Consider the following 22,008-nt stretch of genomic DNA (forward strand, 5'->3'; position numbering starts at 1 on the left):
GTGTCCCCCAGTCCTTGTGGGCTCTGGCTCCGCTCTGCAGGAGGGGCTGATGCAACATTGCCAGAGACAAAGCTCAGGAGGGAGCAGTGGGAATGAAGCCGTTAGAAAGCATTCAGAGGAGAGATGGTGGAGGGCCTTGAAGGGAAGCTGTCTGAGGAATGGTTGAGGTTATTTGGTTTGTTCATCTGGAGAAGAGGAGACAGAGGGGAGTCTCCTCCTCCTCCTCCTGAGGGGCAGCCCATGGGCAGCTCTGGTCTCTGTTCCCTGTGAGCAGGGACAGGACCCAAGGGAATGGCTGGAGCTGTGTCAGGGAGGTTTGGGTTGGATACCAGGAAAAGGTTCTTCACCCAAAGGTGCTGGGGCACTGAAGAGGATCCCCAGGGAATGGGCACAGCCCCAAGGCTGCCAGAGCTCCAGGAGCATTTGGACAGTATCAGGCACAGGGTGGGATTGTTGGGTGTCCTGTGCAGGGCCAGGAGTTGGACTGGGTGATCCTTGTGGATCTCTCCCAACTCAGGACATTTTATGGTTTTACGAATTGGCTCTGGGTTGTAGAGGCTCTCTTTGCCCTGATTTCTAAATATCTGTAGCAAACCTATAGCTGCTTGTGTGCATTTCATCCAGTTTTTACAAATCCTGGGATGCCGGTTAATGCATTCTGGCTGTTTTGGTAAACGAGGTTCTGCTCTCAAACGTATTATTTTGAGCTTAATACTCATCTTTGGGCTATCAGTAATATTGCACAGAGGGTTTTTTTGGCTTTAAAGTTTTAAGATGTTTTCAGTAAACTCTTGAAACCCTCCCAAAGGCCCATCGTTAAAGTTCAAAGCAGAAGACTAATCATCATGAGGTGTTTGCAATTATCCCTCCTTCTGGTGTTATAAAAAGATGATGTTGAGAAAAGACTGTGTAAAACTTCAAATGCATCAAGGAAATGCATGAAGTGCACAGAGCTGCCTTTAGGATTTGGAAGCAAGGGGGGAGAGGGGGGAAGCTCCCCTAAATTTAGGATGTGGGGTTTGTGGTAGGTTTGGGGTTTTTTTAACTGCTATAAAATGCCTCAATCATAAGCATATGGTTAATCCAGGGAATTCACAGAAAGCTATCGATACGGAATGCCTGTTGCTAAAATAACTCTGCATTTCTTGAGCGCCAGCGTGCGCTTCGTCCCCATCCCGGCCCCCCTTTTCCTGCAGCACTGCGGATGCCCTGTTCCAGTTACAACACAGCCTGCTTTTATCCCTGCTTCCTGCTGCATGGAGGAGCACGCCGGAGACAGCCCATGCCTGTTCTTGCTCAGGCTCTCCGCAGCTGATCTGGGAATGATTTGAAACAAAACCCCTTAGTCCTTTGGAAGCCTCCATCGTGAAAAATCATTTCAAGTTTATTAGGAACGGCTGCGGCCACACGTATGTGGAAAAAAAGAAAGCAGTAAAGAGGCAGAAAGGGGGAGGCAGCGGTGCTGAAGCACTTTCTAAAGTAGGGGAGGGGTTGCAGAGCCCAGAAATAGGCACCAGGACTCTTGTTTTCCCTCTTTTCAGGAGGCGGCAGCCGCTTCCCGGTGACACTTAATAATTAAAGATAACGAGAAGCACAGGAGATAAAAACAGAGCTTTCAAAAGCTCCCTGGATGGCACTTTTGTTCTGGGCAGAGGAGGTTTTATTTGGGGGGAGGTTGTCTCTGTGTGACTTGCTGAGCTTTTATCTCTTTTGCTGCTGTATTTTCTCGTTCCCAAGGGCAGTTTCTCCAGCAGCTCTTTCTGCTTGTGGCAGGGCCCTGCGTGGATGCTGGATGAGGCTGCTCTGCAGCAGCATTGTTGTAACAGGCCTCCCTGCCATGAAGAGGTGCCTCTCTTAGCAACCCAGCCCCACTCCTCGGCTAATCCATCCACAGACCCAGCCATCCGTTCTGCTGTGATTGGCTCCGTGCTCACCGCATTCCCTGCATTCAATGGCAGAGGGCTGAAAGGAAAAGCTTCCTCCATGGAGAGCCTTTCCCAGGTGGGGGATGGCAAGGGCAGGCTCCCACACTGGTCAGGGATGAGCATTTCTTTTCCTTGGCTACTGGAGGGGATGCACAGAGCATCCCACTGCTGGGTCTGGGGCAAAGCTTGGTGCTGTTTAATCACTTGAAAGCACGGCTGCTGCTAATGGCCACGTCTGCTTTCTGCAGATAAAAAGAGTGAATGCATCTCAGAGATCCCTTGCATTTTCCTCTTGGCCACCTCCCTTCTCCCGTGGTGCAGCAGAGTGTGGGGAAGAGCCACGTTGTAGCATTGCCCTGCATTTCCTCTTCAGGAGAAAAACCAAGTTACATCTTTGCTCAAAAAAAACTGCCCAGTGCTGAGACCCCCTCCCAGGGTTGGGAGGCTGCTTCTTTTTTTCTTTTTTTTTTTTTTTTTTGTCTTGCTGTAGGCAAGGCAGCTGACAGGAAGATGACTGTTAACTTGACAAGATAAATGCCTTCAATCCACACAGCCTGTGAACAGGCCATTAAAATTATAATCTAATCCTTTATTAAGGGACTTGAACCCGCTCAGGGAAACGGACACAAGAAGCTTTTGAAATCCTTCTGCAGCCTCCACCCCATGTGATGTTAAAAGGTTTCTCACCACAAAACCAGCCATAAGTGTGCTAATGAAATCTTAATTTTCGGTGTGGGTGCTTTACCCCTCGATGAATCTGTCATCTTTCTAATTACTGTGGTATTAAAAAACAGCCTTTGCTTCCAAAGAATTAGAAGTGATTTGCAAGATTCACTAAAATAGCACCAGGACTTGTTTGTTTTAATTCTGACCTACACAGTATGTATTAAGCAGAACTTGTGGCATCAGCTTTCTTTCAGAACATCCTAAAATTATCTTGCTGTTTACATGTCATCAATTCTTTTGTTCCATCTGGGTTGTGGATCTTTCCTAAATACTGCAGGTATTCAATAATGGTGCTGTGTGTTCATCACTTGCCAGATTTAATGTCAGCCTCTTAAGTAGGAAGGTGCTTGTTATTCAGTGTATTTTTTTGTTGTTGTTGTTGTTCTTTTGATATTAATGGATACCAGTCTTTCAGAAATACTGGTGAAAAAAAAAATTCCAAGCTAAGTCTTGGTATGTGGGATTAAGTGTAAGCACTTCTTAACCTTCCAATGGGAAAACACACTTTTATCAGCAGAAAAGCAACAGGGCTGATAAGTTCTGTTCTTGAAGATGTGGATTGTTGTGGCTCTGCTGTGATTTGTGGTTTCAGAGCTAGTCAGGAACTCATCATCCTAATCCAGGTCTGTTCCTGGCAGGTTTTTGCATCCAGGGTGTGCTCTGAGCTCTGCCCCTCTTGAAACCCCCAGGGGATGGAGCTGAGTGGGGGTGTGTGGCTGCTGCTCTTTGGGGGGTGTGTTTTATGTTGTCCTAGGGAGCTCTGGGGGTCAGTTTGGAGCTCAGGCAGATGGGCTTTGCTGTTCCCTGTTTCCCCCGGCGCTGTGGGAGCCGCGGTAATCGAATCCAGCATCACCTTGGGACAGTGCAGCTGGCTCCAGCCCCGGGGCAGATGGATGTGTCCGGCCCCATTAGGGGGAGGTCAGCTGCAGTTTAAACTGGGAGGCTGGAGCAGCCCTGGCTGCAGAAGGATCTGGTAGAGTTGTCTTTGATGTGTCCAGTTTTGTGCAGGACTGACCGGAGCTGCAGTGTCAGGGGTGGGAACAGGAAGGGGGTGTCCCTGGGAAGCAGCACTTCACAGGATTTATCTTAGATTTTTGTTGGTAAGGTCTTTAAAACTCATCTTGTTCCACCTCCTGCCACAGGCAGGAACACCTTCCACTATCCCAGGCTGCTCCAAGTCCCATCCAGTCTGACCTTGGGGACTTCAAGGGATGGGGCAGCCACAGTTTCTCTGGGCAGCTGTGCCAGGGCCTCCCCAGCCTCCCACAAAAGAGTTTACCCTGTAATCACAGACTTAGACTAAAGTAAAAGCATTTTGTAAAGTTAAAGGGCACATTTCTAGGCTTTAAGGTGAGGTTTATCCTTTGTGTGAGGAAAAGAGATACTGGGTGATTGTGCTCAGCTGAGCTTAAAATATATTTCTTATCACATAAACCTTCAGGTGCATCTTCTCCAGTAAGTGACAATAAAATGGGAGCGGTGGCTGCGTCCATTTGCAACAGCATTGCAAAATACAGTCTGAGAAGGAAAAGTAAAGATGAAGTCTTAAAGCTTGAAGCCAAGCTTTGAGAGCACTGCTGGGGCAGCAAAAGAGCAGGGGATGTTTGGTTGCCTGTGGAGCATGCCCAGGTGGCTTTCCAGCCAGGAAAACTGATACTTAGGGGGTAGTTAGGCATTCCATGTAGGCTCAGAAGAGCCATTCTTCAGCAGGTTTATGGAGATAGATAGGCTGTAATTAACACCCCATGCAAGCAGCCTGCTTGGGAAAGAACGAAAGAAAAAAAAAAAAAAAAGTCCTGGAAAGTCTTACTTTTAACCCTGGATTCACAGAATAATAAAAGGGAGGGAAGTATTGAGTTTTTGGCTTTCTGCACATCAAGATAACTTCAGTCTCCCAGGGAAACCTTATCTGGTGGTGGAGGAGGGGATTTCTCCACAAGCTTCCCAGGCTGTACATGTGCAGGACTGTCAGCTGGGGACTGGGAAGCTTAAAATCATTTCAGTGTAGCTCCATGCACGAAGCATATTTTGGATTTAGTTCCAGAGCACTCTTCAAAATAAGGGATATTTTTCACGTTAAGAGTGTTCAGGAAGAAAGTTATGTGTTTTGGCAGTACTGAAATAAAGGTAACTAAAACAAGCAGAGTCTTGTGTTTTGTGAAGTACTTGGGACTCAGGGTTCCGGACACTGTCCTGGAGGTTTGGCTGCTCTCCCTGAAATCTCCAGGTTTGGTTTCATCCCCACAGACATGCAGACACTCACCTGAGGCTTCATTGCATTGTTGGGTCTCACTGGTGCACCTTTGAGTTAAGAGAACTGAAGGTGATGAGAGGCCGAAGGACAATTTCAATTTCAGGCTTGTCCTTGTGTTCTCAGTGAGCAGCAGCCCTGAATATTCTTGCTATAACCTCTAGACAGACATTAAAGAAACATATTTCAATTTATGCCCTTCTCAGAGTTACAGATAAGATCTAAATGGCACCATTTAGCTACTAGAGCCAGGATTTAAGTTGTGTTAATTCCAGCTGTTGGGCCAAAAACTCCACAAGTGCTAGGATAATGTAAATATTTAATAGACTATTGCCATTAAAAAGATTAACAGCTCTTCAGAGGGGTGGAGCTGGCTTGCAGTTCTCTGGTTTTCATCAAGTCAATGAATTTTAGTACTGATCTCCCTGGAAAGCTGATCCAAGCATCTTGGTCATACTCCACAGAGTGCAAGTTATCTGTGCTGCTGCAATTCCCCCATCACAGCTTTGCTTTTGGATAAATCTAGGCCAGCCCCAAACGAGGACAATTCAGCCAAATTAGTTTCTCTTGGTTTTCCCCATGAAAATGGGCTGGAAAGAAAAGCAGCATTGAGAGAACAGAAAGCTGCTGCAATAGGAATTATCCCACTGATTCTTGGTATTCCTTCATTTCTAGGAAGATGATGAGAAGATAATTCATGAGATTCAGAAGGAGGCTGAAGAGGAGCAAAGGAAGAAGAATGGGGGTAAGTCACTGCTGGGATCAGGCTGAGGATGGATGATGGGACAGCACAGGGTTCCCAGCTACTGATGGGTCTCTGGACCTTCACTGGATTCTGTTCCTCCTGGGAGCTGGTCTGTTTTTAAACTACTGCTGCCTGCAGACTTTTGCTGGGATTGTGAGCAGGCACAAGATTTGTGTCCAGCTCTCATGTGGCACTGGTGTTGTGGCTGCTTGGCAGAGTAGCTGAGGGGAAGCAAAGCCTCTGAGCTGTGTTGTGGGGGCTGCCCCACATCCCACAGAAGGAAATGTTCCCCCTTTGTGGGGCAATGTTGGTGAAAGGAGCCAGGCTGGAGAGCTCAGGGAGCACAGGACCAGCAGTGGGTGTGTTTGGAATGGGGGATGCCAAATATCAGCCCCTGGACTGAGCTCGGGGAGCTCTGTTTGTTTGTTTGTGGGGTGACCCTTTGCTCTCCTCCCCGTGCAGAGAACAGCTTCAAGCGCATCGGCCCTCCCGTGGAGAAGCCCGTGGAGAAAATCCAGAGGATTGAAGTCATCCCCAGGCCGGTTCCTCAGAACTTCCACCAGCCCCGGATGCCCCCGTACCCCTTTGTGCACCCCCCATTCCCCCTGCCCCCCGTGCGCCCCATGTACAACAACCTCCCCCTCAACATCGGCCCCATCCCCGCTCCCTACGTGCCGCCCCTGCCCAACATGAGGGTGAACTTTGACTTTCCCCAGATCAATGTGCAGCTGGAGCACAACCTGCCTATGCACTTTGGCCCTCAGCCCCGGCACCGGTTCTGACCTGCCCCCCACAGCACTTGGCAGAGTCACTGCAGGGCAAAGCCACCCCATAACGTCACCCCCTCCCCGCTCCAGCCCTCTGGGGTTTAGCCAGCAGCCAGGGGACTGTGTCCCTACACTGCACCCGCTCTAGGGCTTCTCCAAACCTTTGCAATCCAACATTTCAACCTGTGCTGCAACAGGGTTTGGTGCTACATTTCCCAGGGGTGGAATTCCTCCCTGAGCTGGGCATCCAGATGTTTTGTTTTGACAAAGCCTGTTCAGGCAGCTGTTGGGAGGAAAAGTGAGACTTTGTGGAACACAGGGATACAGCCGTTCCTTGGGGAATTTCCAAAATTCCTGCCTTCCTGCTGGCCAGAGCAGCAAAGTGAGTCTTGGGGGAAGGGAGGAGACTCTTGGCATCCGAGTAAGCATAAGACTTTCAGGAGTGAGGTAACAGAAGGCAGCTGCCCCAGCCTTCTGCCTGTGGAGAGGCTCAGGGCTGGGGTTCCTGTGTTCTCTAGCACCCCTGTATCCTGCTGGCACCTCCCAGCAGAAATAAGTTGTTCAAAAGCAAGTCAATGTAGCATTTTTTGTGTTCCTCACTCTCCAAACAGAGCGAGGGGCTGCAGCAGCTGTCCCTTTGCTGAGGTCTTGGTAGGAAGCCCAGAGCCATGTTCTGTTTGGGGATGTTAGGAAGTGGCAGGAGATTTGGGGCCAAATCTTTGGCTGGACTGAACTTGCCCCCGTTAAAGGGCTCTGTTTTTCCCCCCAAAGGTGTGTGCCCCTCAGCTTCTGAAACATGGCCTTTGCTTTGCTGTTCTCATCTGGCATCTCAAACCTCCCCCAGCTTCTGGTGGCAGTGCTCAGGCAGCTGCTGGATCCACCTGGAGCCAGAGCTGTGCCCGTTATTGCAAAAACTGTCTGGGAAATGCACAGATAGACATGTAGGCAGTGATGTGTCCTGTGGTAGGAAAATTGGGAATGTTCCCTGTAGCTGCAGCGAGCTGGGAGCTCATACCCAAACCCTCACAACCCAATGGGCAGCTGGAGCCTCATGCTGCAGGAAGCTGGCTGCTTCCACAGCACCAGATAACTCATGAAGACGTGTGTGTCAGCTTAAATTGGCTTTGGAAAACCGTGTTAAAAGTTAAACCTGAGTATTGCTGAGCTTAGAAAGTGAGGGAAAAGCAAAACTTCCTTATGAGAAGTGGGGGGTGCAGTGCTGGGCTGTGGGAGGAGGGTGGCATGAAGCCCTTTCTCCACAGCCCTTGGCTGTGCTGTCTGGTACAGGCCCCATCTAGAAAAGAAAATGGTTGGAGTGGAAAAAACCCTCTTCCCAAGAATGTTGGGCTGGCTTTTAGCAGCCCAGTTGTGCTGTTGTTCTCCAAATGTTTTGTTCTGGCCTTCATCCTGTTCTGTCCTGCTGGGAACTCTCTGGGTGCATTTCCCTTCCTGTCATTCCCCCCTGTATTTCAGCATCCAGGTGTTTTGTGGGTTTATTTGTTTTTTCAGGTAAAATTCCCTGTCTCCACCTCACAGCTTCTGCCAAAGCCCCACGTGCAGCGTTCCAGGACCCCGGATCCCCTGGGGTGTGCAGGGAGCACTGGGCACAGGGTGTCAGTGGGATGCTCCTGGACAGGAGCCTGGGGCAGCATCTGGGGTCTGTTCTGCCCAGGAAGGCGTTCCAGACAGGAAGACTTCCATGCCTTTTGGAGCTGAGTGTTTTTCCCGTTGCCTGTGGGTCGAACACTCCCCGTGGAGCACTCTGGCTCCTCTGTGCCGTGGCCTCTCTAGCATTAATAACCAACTGCTATTCCCTTGCTGCTGGAATTTTCTATTTTGAATTAGTTTATTCCTGGCAGGAGTCTGGGGCCTGCAGGAGCTTTATCACTTGCTGCTCAGCTGGGCTTTGACCAGGTTTAAATCCTGTCTTGCACTGACTGATTCCTGCAGCAGCCAGGAGCAGGAATCCAGTTGGATTTGGGGAGGGAGAGCTTTGTCACAGCAGCTGCTGAGAAAACAGACCCAGGTCAGAAGAAGTAGTGGTGGCTTCCCTTATGGAAAGAGGACCCTGTTTGTTTAATAGCTGAGATTTTCTGGGCTCAGGAGCTGGTTTGGATGAGCCCTCCAGGCTCTCCAAGGCATTTGCCCTTCCTGGTGGGTGCAGGAAGGATCAGGGAGTGGAGGCACAGCTCAGCTGTGCTGAACCAGTGGCTCAAACTGTGAAGGAAATAGGAAGATCATCCAGCAAAAAATGGTGGTTCAGTCCCATCTATTTGTGTGTCATGTGGGCTGTGTGGGCATGGAGAACTGAGCCTTGGCAGAGGAAGTGCAGATGTGGAGCAGAGGGGCTGGAGAAGTGTCAGCAGAGGTGGCAAGGGGAGGTTGGTGGCTGTGATCCATTGGGGTCACTGCTGCCGTGGCACAGCTGTTGTGGTCCTGGAGGATACAGAGGGAAGAGAGGGTTCCCTGTGTCCCCTGCCAAAGCCAAGGGCTTATTTGTGTCCAACAGAGGATAAGTCAGTGCCTGCTCTGTGATGTGCAGGTACACCATGCCCAGCACACCCAGCACTGCTCTTCTCCCCAAGGAAATGCCAATTGCTCCCCAAACACTTGCAGCCCAAGCACATGGCTGCTTCCCCCCTCTAACCTAGGAGATCTCAAGTTGTTTCTGAGTCTGTGTTGATTTATTAAACAAAAGGAAAAAGCCCCAAACTTACTGAGTCACCCAATCCAGCCTTGACCTGGTCTGTAACTCCTGCATCCCACTTTCCCTCCTGCCCCACAGTCTTTGGAACCACTTGTTTGAAGGTTTTGAATGCAGTGAGGAGGTTGCTGTGCCCAGGCTCATCCCATAACAGGTACTTCTTACAGCTAATTGCAGTGTCCCATTTACTTGCCTTAAAGGTGGAGAGAGAAACTTAGTATTTGCACTTAGCAAAACGTTGTATTAAAAGAAACGAAAAAGACCTGTAAAGATGTGCATGTTCTCCAACTTTGTATAACAATAGCTAAAATAAATAGGTGGTTTATTAAAAAAGAAAAAAAGGAGAAAAAAACCAAAAAATATTTTTCTTTACATTCTGGTAGTAAACAGTTCTAATATTCTGTGTGTAAAAAGTTCTTGTATTATATTGTAATTTGAATTTTTGTAAATAAATTTGTGCACTCTGGCTTTCACCTGTCTACTTTTCTTACAGCCATGACCTCCTCCTGCCTGTGCCAGCCTGGTGCTGGGACAATGCCAGGGAGTGGGGCCAGATCCCAGCCTGTGCCAGTGGAAACTCCCCAGGTTGCAAGGCAAAAACCCATTTGACCCTCCTGGAAAAGCTTAACCTGTTCCATGTGCTCCTGAGGAAAAAAATGGATGGGATAGAAAATGGTTTCCAGTTGCTCCTTTAAATGGAAACCAGGATGGGGGGGAAGGCTGAGGGGATTTCCCCTCTTGCTGGAGTGGTGGTGAATGATGGTAAATACAGAATCCAGCCTTGAGGGGAAAAAAAGGAAATGTGTGCTGGCAGCTGGGGAGAACGGGAAGAGGGGAAGGAGGAGAGTCCTTCCTGCAGCTCCGGAGCCCCTGCCCTGGCTGGGCAGCCACTGGCAGAGCTGCCTGCTGCCCCAGCTGGGTGTCACAGTCTGGTGTCACATCATGCACACATAGATGTCACGCTGAGGCTGAGCGTGGCCATAGGAGCTGCTCAGCATTTCCTGCACTGCCCTGATTTCTCCCTGTTTATTCTCAGGGCTGCACATCCTTCCTTCCTTCCTTCCTTCCTTCGGCCCTTGCAGGGCTCATCTCCCCATCTGATGGTGAAGGTCCCTCCAGACAATGCCATCCCCCCTGTTCCCCTGGGATGTGTGCCTGGGGGCAGCTGGGCAGCCCCCCCTATCCCAAACGTGGCTTTTTCCAATCAGCTTTACATTTTCCAAGGCCAAGAAGAGCCTGTCAGTGCCCAGCCAGACTGTGGTGGTGACAGGCAGGGAAGCTGTGGCTGTTCTCAGTGCAGGTGCTGGAGGTGCTGTTGGTTGAGTTTCAGGGCTGGTTTTAGTTATCTTGGGAGGGCTGGGGGCACATCCTGGCTCCTTTGGCAGGATGTGGGTTGGGCTGGGCTTCCCTTCCCACTTAAGTCCTTTATCTTGCCCTTTTCCACGTCCCCAAGTAAAGGAAGCTGATTGCTGACCCCCACCCAACCATGCACCCAAACCCCCCATCCCTGTGGTCTTCCATCTATGGAGAATTAAGAGAAGAAGCTCTGTGGGGACAGCTTTGCTGCTGGCTGTGAGGGCAGCAGAGCTGGTTTGGAGGTCCTGACCTATCCATGGGTCACCCATCCTCAACTGCCCCTGGGCTCAGTGGCTTCAGGCTGTTCTGAGCATCTCCAGAGGTGACCCAGCCTCAGCTGGCTTTGGCTTTACACCTCTTTGGAGCCTCTGTCACCATTCCCTTCCCACCTCTCAACTCTCCAGAACCAGCTCAACTTCTGTCAGACAAAGGCTCCAGCACCCCAAATCTCCACACTCAGGCTCTTGCCTCATTAAAAGGCAGTTGCAGCCCCGACAGACCACGCACCATGTTGAATCCGAATGCAGGTTTTATTTTTTAATTCATCTTTCTCCATTTGAAGCTATTTTTTTTAAGTTATACAAATGGCACTTACAAAAAAATAATAATAATTAAAAAAAAACCCAAACAAACCCAAAACTTAAATTTTCAGAGTGAGATGGTTTCAGAGAGTCACGACACCCGATAAGAGGAAAACAGGAGAGATGTTTGACCTAGTGTCACACGGGAAAAGCTGGAGCAGGAATTAACATGTTTGGGACCGTGACGGGGATGGGGAGGAGGTGACACAGGGAGGGGTGACAGCCAGTGAGAGTGTCAAGTCACAGGGTCACACAGGGCATCAAGACACTCGGTCCTTCGAGGGGCAGCGTGGTCCTGGGGGGACTCGTGGTGCCGGGGGGCGCGGGCAGCCCCTGGATGTGAGCGCAGAGCCGAGGTAGAGTCCCAGCCGGGATCCCCTGCACCCGCCAGGGACCCCAGCCCAGAGTTGTCCCCTGCCTGGAGACAGCTGCTCGCTCTCCCAGCTGAATTTAGCACCAAGCTCCTGTGGAGGGGGGTCCCTCCTCATGGCTTTAAGGCTGACGAGCCCCTGCCTGGCCTCCGGCAGTAGGGACCGGCCCTGGTTTGGCACGGCAGATGCCGAGAGCACCCTTGGCGTGGGGTGGGACCAGCACTCCCCTCTCTAGAGGGGGCCCACGCGGGTAAAGGCTCCTTGGTGTGTTTGTAGGGAGCAGATACCGGCCCTGGGAAGGCCCCAAAGGATAAAGTGCCTTTCAACACCCTCAGGAACACGCAGCATCACCCGTTACAGACAGTGTTAAACTCTAATGCAGACCTAGTACAGACAACAGCTGGTCACACAGTGCCATGGAGAGCATATATAAATAGAGACTAACAAAAATACTGTTTTGGTCTTTTTTTTTCTTTTTTCCTTTTCCAGTAGGGTTGCAATTCATGAGAGCCCAGCCCAGGTGCCTTGGGGGTGGTGGGACCGGGAGCTGCCCCCTTGGGGTGCCCACGGGAGCAGGCGCTTCCTAATTCAGCATTAGGTGTTCAGTGATTTGCTTCACTGTTCCAGTATTTTACGAGAGAAAAAAAAACATCAAAGGTACTGAGCAAATATCACTGTGCAAAGTTTGCTAAGGAACTTTTCTATTCTGTAAACCAAAATCTGCAGTTTATGCTTCCAGCCGCTGCCCCAGGGAGATCACATTGGCCAGCCCGGCTCCTGCCAGGACCAAAGCCATGGGAGACGGGCTGGATGGAGCCCTCGCCCTGGCATGAGCTGGCTCTGTGTCCCCCCACACCCTCCCCTCCAGGCACAGCAGCAGGATCAGCCTCGGGGCAGGCTGGACCCACCATCAGGGTCTGGGATTCTCCTCCAGAGCCAGAAGCACAAGGAGGGGTGGAGGGACTGGAGGAGCTCGGGGCTCCATGAGATGAAAGGCTGAGGCTTTCCAGACAAGATCACCCTAAAGAAGCATTTCCAGGTGTTTGGAGAGGGGCAGCTTGCTGGCCCTTCCACAGGGATGTGCTGGCACATGCCAGCCCCATCCCCAGGGATGCTGTGATATGTAAGGTCACCTCTTACAGCTCAGCTGGAGATGAACCTGCCCCACAGTCCAGGAGGGGAGAGAAGCTGCTGGGACCAGCCAGCTGAGCCAGCTGAGCCCAGCACCATCACTCCACCTCCGACTGGAGCAGGGCAGGACAGGACAGATGCTCCAGGGGACACTGGCAGCACAGTCTGAGGCTGTGCCAGTGCTGATATGGCAGAAGCAAGCACAGAGGTGATCTTATTCCCTTTTTTAAATCGAAGAGAGGAAAATAAACTACCTAAGGTGATGCTCAGGGCCAGGAGGGAGATTACGGCCATTTCCAAGCCCAGCAAACCTGGAGGGAGGCAGGGATAGGGGGATAGAGACAGACCCCTCTACAAAGCTATATAGGCAGGCAGCCCCACCACTTTTCCAGTTCTTACAGGGATTTACGGAGACCCACCTCCCATGTAACGCACCAACTCTATGGCAGGAGGGAAGGGCAAGCCAGTCTGAAAATCCTGTTACAGAGAGGAGAAACAGAACCCAAAGGAAAAGAGAACAGGAAGGGAAAGAGAAGTTGGCAACGGGAGGTACCCTAAAGTGCATTAATATTCCCAGAGGGTGGAGGCGTCGATGGTGTCGGCCGATGCCTTGAGCACCCCGGCATGGTCACCCTTCAGATATTTGCCATTGATTTTGATGGCCACTTTGTTATAGTCGCAGAACTCAAAAAAGAAGTCCACGGGGGTGTCGCTGCTGCTGGTGACGGACGACTCGTTCCCCATCATCCAGTACTTCCCCGTGGTATCTGCAGGAGAGGGGACACAGTGGCCTCATGAGCCACCACGGGAGCCCCAAAGCCACCATTCCCCAGCCCACAGCAACCCTGGGGACTCACCCTTGATGTTGTAGGCTCCGTCATTGAACTCCAGCTGGAAGACATCGTAGGAGGAGCGGTTGGAGTCCAGGGTGCCGGTGACCTTGCGGCAGCCGATGAAGCCGTGCTCACCGCGCAGGACGATGATGGGCCTGTTGATCAGCTTCATCACAAAATGCTCTGTCTCGCCTGCGCCGAGGGGACAGGGGCTGTGAGAGCAGCCAGGGGGGCACACAGACACACCCCAAAGCTGCCAGGCAGCAGTGAGGAGCAGGGGCTGTGCCCCTCACCCATTTCTCACCCACCCCCATCTGTCCCCCCATCTCACAGCATGTCAAACAGTCACTAAGAGAACTTCTTGCCTGAGCATTGCTTGGAAGAAGAGCCTGGCTCTGGGGGGACTTTTTTCATCCCCTGCTGCCCCAGTGTGGGGTGCCCAAGGGTGCCTTACCCGCTGTCTCCATGGAGGCTGCCAGCTGCCCATTCTTCTTTGCTGTCACGTACTTGCCGTTGGCAGCTTTCAGGGTGATGCGTTTGTCGCACCACTCGATGTCGAAGTAGCAGCTCGCGTTCCTGTGGGGCAGAGAGGACAGTCAGCGGGGTGTGGTGGAGGAGGACTCTGCCACTGCCACCCTGCTGGCTTGGAAAGGGCCACAGCCAGATCAGAAGCGCCTGGTTCGATCTGTTGTTGCAGGATGAACTGTGTTGTGGTGGCCATCCTGCTGGGAAGCCCTCACCCCGCGGGCAGGAGGCAGGCAGGCAGCCAAAAGGCACTTTTGGGGTTTCCGCCTGGCTCTCAGGGTTGAACTGCAGGGCAAAGCATTTCAACAGCCCCAGCCGGCTGGGAAGGATTATGGGGCCCCAGGGACTTCCAGAGCATCGTGGGCGGCAAGCCCCGACCCATCCTTGGCTTTCCCAAAACCGCCTCTGCTGGGAAGTGTTTGGGATGAACACCCAGGCTGGAAAATCCCCTTGAATTCCCCAGGGAGATCCCCTGAAGCCCAAGCACCGCCCTGAGCTGCTGGGGACAGGAGACTCACTTTGTGGAGGCTGTGGACTGGATGCCCCCGTTGGAGGTGAGGGTCCAGTACTTCCCAGTGTAGGTGCGGAAGGCGCATTTCTTGGTATCCTTGTTGATCTCCAGCTGGTAGGTCTCCTGGTCACCCTCCTCGTCCTGGTTGGCTGAAAGGTCCATCCCTATAAAGCAGAGACAGATGGAGATGGGGGATGGGATCACAACCTGCCTCCAGCAGGTCCAGGGGCAGGGCAGCCCCAGGAAAACCAACTGAGAGGGGCTCCTGCTTCCTGGGTCAGCTTTGGTGGCTCCCAAATCCCTCACACAGATCTCCCCTCTGGCATTTCGGGTTCAAATCCAAGTTTTTATTTGCTTATTTGGTGTTAAGGTCCTAAACGAGGGGTGGGCAGCTGTGAGCTTCCATTCCTGACTCAGCAGCTCCATCACTGAAGCTCCATCACAATGAAGCAAAGATCAATGTAGATATTTTATAAGGAAAAGGGCTGCAGTTTTTCCCAAAGGTGACAGCCAGGTTACTCAGCCCATTAGCAGAGGCCATCACAGCAGCCATGAATCCCAGCTCATGGCATGTTTAAGGACCATGACAATGTTTTTCATCCACAAATGTCACATCCCACTGGGCCAGTGAGGTGTGCAGGGACAGGAGGCTCAGAAAAGCCCTAGGGCAGCCAAGCCTTTCCCTGACTCTCCAAAATCATCAGCGCCAGCCTGTCCCCCAGCTCTGCTAGCCAGGATGGCCCAGCCCTATGCCCAAGGGGCCAGAGACAGCATTTCCATGCAGAGGTGGACGCAGCTGGTCCTGGGGCCACCAGCCATAGCCCTGGGCCACTGCCAGCCACGTGTGCATCCACCTCAGGCCCTGAGCCCGAGCAAACCTGCTTAGTCAGGGCTAGTGGGGCCAAGACTGCTCCAGAGCTCTCCAGCTTGGTGGATTTCAGCCTAAAAACACTCTGGGGATGCAAGCCACAAGCTGTAGCCAAAGCCAATGGCTGAGCTCTGTACTGGGTTTTGGGGAGGGAGCTGGGGTGCAGAGCTCAGCCCCACTACTGAGCTTAGGGAAATGGGAATTTAGTGGAACTGGATGAATTTTCCAGAGCCAAACACACCTGCATCCCTCCCTGCTGCATGGGTGCAAAGGGTTCAAGCCCACATTCTGTCTAGTTCTGGTCCCCTCACTAAAGTAGAGACATGGAGGTGCTGGAGCATGTCCAGAGAAGGGAAACAGAACTGGGGAAGGGTCTGGAGCACAAGTCTGATGAGGAGCAGCTGAGGAAGGTGGGGGCTGGCCACGTGTTCAGCCCCTCACTCCTCCACGAGGCACCCCAGTTTCTGAGCTGCTGGGATTTCAAGTAGGGCTGTACAGTCACTGGAAAGGCTTCAGGGACTGCAGTCTTGGTGGCCCTGCTGCTCTGGGAAGCCACCAAAATGTCCCACCAGCTGCACCCAGCAGACACAGCTCCCTGGGGCTCCACATCACCCATCCATGTCTCCAATCAGACTCCATCCCAACATCCAGGAGCAGCTTCTGCATATCCATCACCCACTTTCCAAAGGGATCAGGCTTTGAAGGCTCCACTTTGTTGGCCATACATTATCATATCTTCCACATCCCAACTGGCCTGTGGCTTCCACCTGTTCACAGCATCCCCTCCCCTCACCAGGCACCTTCTGCAGCTCCCATCCCTGGAAGTGTTCAAGGGCAGGTTGGATAGGGCTTGGAACAACCCAGCCTAGTGGAAGTTGTCCCTGCTCATGATTCCTCCCAACCCAACCATTCTGTGATTCCATGACTGTCCTGATGGACATGCAGCCACCCTGGTGCTTCTCTCTCCAGGGTATTTGGGCAGCTCAGGGGGCAGTGGGTGCTGATGGCCACAGCCCAGCTCCACTGGCCACGTCCTCAGCTCCCAGAGCCATCCCACAGTCGCCTCCTCCCAGCACTGCCAGGGGCTGAGCCGGTGGTTGTGGGAACATTTGGTTTTGATTTTGCATCCTGGCAGCTCCAGCCCCAATCCAGAACTGTAAAACTGAGAGAGGGGCTCTGTGGAGGCTCACAGAGAGGCTGGGCTGTGGGAAGGTGACCCTGGAGGACACAGCCCGTCCCCCAAGGCTGGCAGCACCACTGGGCCCCCCAAACCTGTGAGAGCTGTGCCTGTGGTTTGTAGGGGATGAGTGAGGGTGGTGCTTCCCCTCACTGACTTTTCTGGGAAGAACTCAGTGACCTGCAGGGACCAGGCTGGGCAGAGCCTAGGGGATGCTGTGGCCACAGAGCAGGACTGGACAGGCTGGAGACAGGACAGGGAGTGCCAGGAGCCCCCAGACACTGCTCCCTGTCCCCAGAGACCCCCGGCAGGGAGCACAGAGCACACACCGGCCTCCCCCGCCCTCTGCCAGCCCATTTTCCACACTCGCCCTGCACGGAGCTTTGGCTTTCCCCGCTGCCTGGAAGGAGCCGGCAGCAGGAGGGTCTCCCACCGCCCCCTCCCCAAAAGCAGCTGGGGTTGGGTTACACCGACTCAGCACAAAGGAATGCGGCTGCGGCTGGGGCAGGACGAGGCTTCAAACGAAACGAGCGGGAGAGCTGGGGGCTCGGAGCCGGGCGGGATGGGGGGAACTGCAGCCACCACGGGCCGCGGTGGGTCCCTCCGAGATGTCCCCGCGGTGGAGGACGGGCTGTCCCCGCAGCCACCCCGCGGCTCTGCAGCCCAGGGCTGTGGGGGAGCCGCGGCCGCTCTCCCGCAGCGCCGGCCCGGCCGCTCCCTCTGCAATCACGGATTAATTAACGCTCTCGGTAAATTTACAGTCTGCAGCTGGCGCTGCTCTTCCTGACCTTGACGAAGCTGCTAATTACAGCTGGAGGCAGGAGGGGGGCGAGCACACGGCGGCTCTTTGGGAGGGGCGGTGGAGGTACGGCTGCGCACCCCAAAATTCCCGGCGTGGGATGTGCTCCGGCTGTGTCTGCAACACGGGTGTGCTACAGGGCTCCTGGGGAGGGAGGGAAGGCTGGGGGATGTTGTCACCCCAGGATTTCCTAATGCTGAGTCCCTGGGCTTGAGGTGCTCAGAGAGCTGGAAAGGGCTCCCCAGGCCCTCAGCTGCCGGGGTTTCCAGGCTCGTGGGTCTGCAGGATTGATGCTGGGGCCCTCACTGCTCTCCTCCCATGACTGTGCATGTTCCTGGAGGCCGGTGGCCATCCCAGAGCAGGCACACACCTTCCTGTACCTCCCACAGAGCCGGGCTTCTTTCTAAAGGAGCTGAGATTATTGAAGCTCTGCTGACTCCCCTCCACACCACGGGGGACTGCAGACCCAGCGTGGGGCAGTTCAGGGCATGTAGAAAACTTTCCCTCTGCACTCAACTCACACAGAATATCTCCCATGAGCAGTCCTGGGACGTTAGTGAGAGCCAGCAGGCCGAGCTCCATGGAGAGGAGCACCTTTCCCATCTCCCAACTCTCCTTTCAAAAACCCCCGCGGTTATAGCTGGAACCACCCGAGCCCGCGTTGCCGGGATTGCTCCACGGGAGTGCCCAGCAGAGCCCGCAGGGATTGCAGGATGGGACCGGGATGCTGCTCCCAGCGCTGCCAGCCCAGGCCGGGTCCGGGCTCCCTGTGGGCTCCGGCACCTCCACCCAGCACCGCACCCACACTGGTGCTCAGAGACTCCTCCTGCCCCCTCCCTGCCATTCAGCTGGGCTTACACTGCACCCCTGCAGAAACCCAAACAGCTTTTTGTCTAAATCCGACAGCCTGGAGCACGGGGAACCAGCAGCTCCTCTGCTGCGGGTGCAGCTCTGCAAAGGGGTCACGGGTAGGGGTGAAACATGAATTTCCTGAAAAACCCACCCCCCCCTTCCCTGTGGATTTCCTGTGGCTTTGTGGTATCCCCCAAGTGTCAACAGGCCACTTGGCATCTCCCGATGAAAATCCACATCCAAGCCTGCGTGCCCCCTGCCCTGGAGCCGCATCTTCCTGCCTGCCGTGGCACCGACATAAACCGAGGGGGGAAGATGCAGCTGAGCCCATGGCGGGAGGGGTCCCGGCCCCAGGGCAGAGCTCCCCGCTGCCAGCACGGCACGGGCACGTCCAGGCGCGCTCCCTTCCCCGCTGCGCTCCTCGCCCTCCTCCCCAGATCCCGTTTCCTGGAATTCCTCACTCCCCATCCAGCCCAGGCTCTCCCCAGGCGGGAGGGGGGCAGGGGCACACCTCGGCCGGGCGGGGACTGGCCGGGGACCAGCGAGGAGGACGCCAGAGCTCTGCCCCCGGGACCCTCGAGCCCACAAAGGGCCCTTTGTTGCCGCAGCCGGGCCAGAAAGGAGCCATTGAGCGGGAGGAGGCCGCTGGCTCCGCTCCCTTAGAGGTGCAGACGGGAGATGGGAACTCTCAGGGAGGCCGGGGATCATGTCCTGCCGGGGCCGGAGGCAGGAGAGGGGTGCCCGGGATCCCCCCAGCCCTGTGCCGGAGCAGAGGCAGGGCTGGCACCCATCCCTTGCCGTCCCGGGGCTGTTTGTGTCGTGGTCCTCTTGTGCAGGGGATGCTGACACGGCCGTCCCCGGGACGGGGAGGAGACTCCAGGCAGGAGCTGACTTGGCACGGGTGGGACAACACTGTTCCAAAGCTGGACCCCGGCCAAGGGAACCACAGATGAACCCCAGGGACCCATCCCTGCTCTTCCCATGGGGCGGGAGGGGGACAGCCACTGCCATCCCTGCTCCCTCCTTGACTCCACACAGGAACGAGGTGCCTTTTCCCACCAGGCTGTGCCCACTACGGTCACTCCCGGCCCGCACGGCCCATCTCCCATCCCCGGCGGCCGCGGGAGCGTCTGCCAGCGGCACGGCGCTTATCAGCTCGGCGGGGAAAGGGCTGTCTGGAGCTGCTTCCTCCGACGGCTGTTTCTGCTGCCTTCCTGGTAACCTTGGGACACGGCACTTCCACGATGGGAGAAGGATGAGCCCCAGAAAGCGGCGGCTCCCAGGCTTTCACTGCCATCGGGAGGGATAAACCGGGTGGAAACGGCTTTTCCAGCCAAAACGGACTCGAGCGAGGATGTGCAGCCCCAGCGCGGCCCTTCCCGCTGTATTTTGCTTGGAAAGGGGCCGGGCACAGCCCTGAGCCCTCTGTTGCTGGGGAGATTTGTTCCCCCCATTCCTGCTCCCCCATCCCTCCCGAATTAGACAAAGCCGGAGGGTGGGCCAGCAGCATCCCCACCCGCTCCACGGGGTCCCCGCCACCGCGGGCTCCCCCGCCGCCACCGCTCCGTCCCTCACATCTCCCCCCACATCTGGTTTCCCCATCTCTGGTGACAAAGAGCTGCAGCAGCCCTTCCCCCACGGCGCTGCGGCAGCTCCCGCCATCCTCCCGCCATCCTCCCGCCATCCTCTCCTCCTCCTCTTCCCCAAATCCCCGCGCCTGGGAAAACAATCCCCACTGCCCATCTCGGCAGATTTTATTATTTAAAATTTTCAGTGGGCTGCTTTGCGGGATTTGCCCCTCGGGCAGGAGAAAAGCAGGGAACTCCCCGCACGGAGCTGCCCAGGCACGGATCAGGGTTAAGCAGCAACCTCGAAATACAACACAGACACATTAAAAAAAAAAAAAAAAAAAAAAAAAATCCCCGCTGTTCCCTCCAGGCTTTGCTACGTGCTCGCACCCATCCCACGCCCGGCGTGCGCCGGCCTGACCCGGGGGAGCCCCGGGGCCCGCAGGGCACAGAGCGGGGACCCCCCGTGTGCCAGAACGGAGCCCCGGGGCTGGGATGCTCAGAATGTCCCCGGGATGCTCAGAATGTCCCCGGGTCCCCGAGGCGAGTGGCACCGTGGTACAGGGGGTGCGGAGAGACGGCCGCTTTTGTGCAGGATGCGGGAGTTTTGGCGAAGCCTTTTATGTAAGGCTGCTACCCAGCCCCCCGCCCATGGGAACCCCGGCCCCCCTGGGGGGATCCAGAGCCCCCAGGGGACCCTCCCTGCTCCGCTGGGAGAACGGCTCAGCCGTGCTCGGGCGAGGTTGGTGGAGGCTTTGTTGGGCGAACAATGAGCTCCAAAGGAAGGAAGGCGAGGGATACAGCCCTGCCTCCTCCTCGGCGAGGGAAGAGTCCATCCACCCCCTCCCAGCCCCCCTCCCTGTCCATCCCTGCACCCCAAGGCAGGCCCCTCGCCATCCCTGCCCCCCGTGCAGAGGCGATGCTGCGGGATGGGGGTGCCGGAGGGATGGGGGGCCCCAGGCAGGCGATGCTGAAGGGATGCGGGAGGGGGAAGGGGAAGGGATGTGGGAGGGATGCGGGGGTATCGTGGTGGGGATTTGGGGGAGGGACCGCGGGCAGCCATGCTGAGGGGTGCAGGGGGTGCCCGGGGGAGATGGTGGCTTCAGGGGAGGGGTGTGAGAAGGGGTTTGAGCAGGGGAAGAGGCGATGGCCGAGGGATGCAGGGGGCACCCTGCGGGGTGGTTGCTGCAGGAAGGCGGCGGATGTTGGGGGATTCGGGGGGCAGCGCTACGGGGGGGCCACCCCGAGGGGGCGATTCTGAGGTGATGCCGGGGAAGCGATGCCGGAGGGATGCAGGGGGCTGCTCGGGGCGGGCGATTCCCGAGGGAAGCCGATTCCCGAGGGATGCAGGAGCGCACCCCGAGGCGGCTCCAGCCCTGGGGCTCCGGGGCGGCCGGGGTGCCCCGTTCCCCCCACCCGCGGCGCCCATCCCCTCGTACCTTGCCGGGTGGAGACATTCCTATCGTTGCCGGCTCGCAGCACGACCTGCGGGCAGCTCTGCTCCAGCGCGAAGAGCTCGTCCTTGCCCACCTTGGCGCTCTTGCCCGCCTTGAGGGTACCGCTGGGCCCCGAGGGCGCCAGGTAGCGGCCCTCCCCGTCGCGAAAGGCCACCTTTCCGCAGCGGAATTCCAGCGTGAAGGCGGTGCCGGGCTCGGCGGCGGGGACCAGGCGGCCGTCGCTGCGGAGCAGGCGGTGGTCGCAGCTCTGCAGGCTGTACCTCTGCTCCACGAACAGGAGGGTGATGAGCGCGTCCACGCCCCAGGGCACGTCGCGGTCCACGGCCAGCTCGTCGCGGCGGGGCCCCAGGTGCGCGTAGCGCTTGCGGGCCAGGCTGTACAGGTTGGCCTGGGGGTGCATGGCCAGGTGGACGCTCCACTTCTCGGCGGCCGAGACGGCGGGCGCGAAGCAGGAGAGGCGATCCTCGGTGCCGCCGAAGAAGCGGCGGTGGGGCTCGGACTGCAGCGACCACCGCCCGTCGCCGTGGGCCACCACCAGGAACCGGCAGTCGGGGCCCGGCTCCTCGCTGTCGCAGCTCACCCGCCCGTCTTTATCGGCCGCCAGGTACCGGCCCAGGTGGCTCTTGAGCAGGACGGCGCTGGAGTCCTCCCCGTCCTGCTCCAGCGTCCAGATCTGCTTCTTCTTCATGCTGGCGGCCGAGGCGTTCACCTTGAACCCGAACGCCTCCGCCGTCAGGTACCGGTTGCTGCAGTTGATCAGCCCGAATTGGATCTGCACCGGCTCCGCCGTCCCGTTCGCCGTCATCCTGCCCCGCCGCCGACCGACACCGAGCGACCGCCACCGAGCGAACGACACCGCCG

The 22,008-nt window shown here is 55.7% G+C and overlaps 2 protein-coding genes across 5 annotated transcripts in view; one reads left to right on the plus strand and one right to left on the minus strand.

Moving 5' to 3' along the window:
• Positions 1–9,618, plus strand: part of RNF216 (ring finger protein 216) — a 77,472-nt gene extending 67,854 nt beyond the window's left edge. For all 4 annotated transcript variants that reach the window (XM_083872473.1, XM_083872471.1, XM_083872470.1 and 1 more), the window contains 2 exons: positions 5,578–5,647; positions 6,110–9,618. In XM_083872473.1, coding sequence (XP_083728599.1) covers positions 5,578–5,647; positions 6,110–6,429 — 390 coding nt within the window. In that variant the 3' untranslated portion in view covers positions 6,430–9,618. The remainder of the gene's footprint in view (positions 1–5,577; positions 5,648–6,109) is intronic.
• A 1,412-nt stretch (positions 9,619–11,030) lies between these two features.
• FSCN1 (fascin actin-bundling protein 1) lies at positions 11,031–21,995 on the minus strand. The gene is made up of 5 exons (XM_083872139.1): positions 21,130–21,995; positions 14,434–14,590; positions 13,845–13,966; positions 13,415–13,582; positions 11,031–13,324 (listed from the first exon to the last, which is right to left on the minus strand). Exons 1-5 carry the CDS (start codon positions 21,950–21,952, stop codon positions 13,122–13,124), a joined length of 1,473 nt encoding a protein of 490 aa, XP_083728265.1. The 5' UTR covers positions 21,953–21,995; the 3' UTR covers positions 11,031–13,121.
• Positions 21,996–22,008: the final 13 nt, after the last annotated feature.

This window comes from Zosterops lateralis, assembly GCF_965231275.1.
Source record: "Zosterops lateralis genome assembly, chromosome: 15".
Lineage (NCBI taxonomy): Eukaryota > Metazoa > Chordata > Aves > Passeriformes > Zosteropidae > Zosterops > Zosterops lateralis.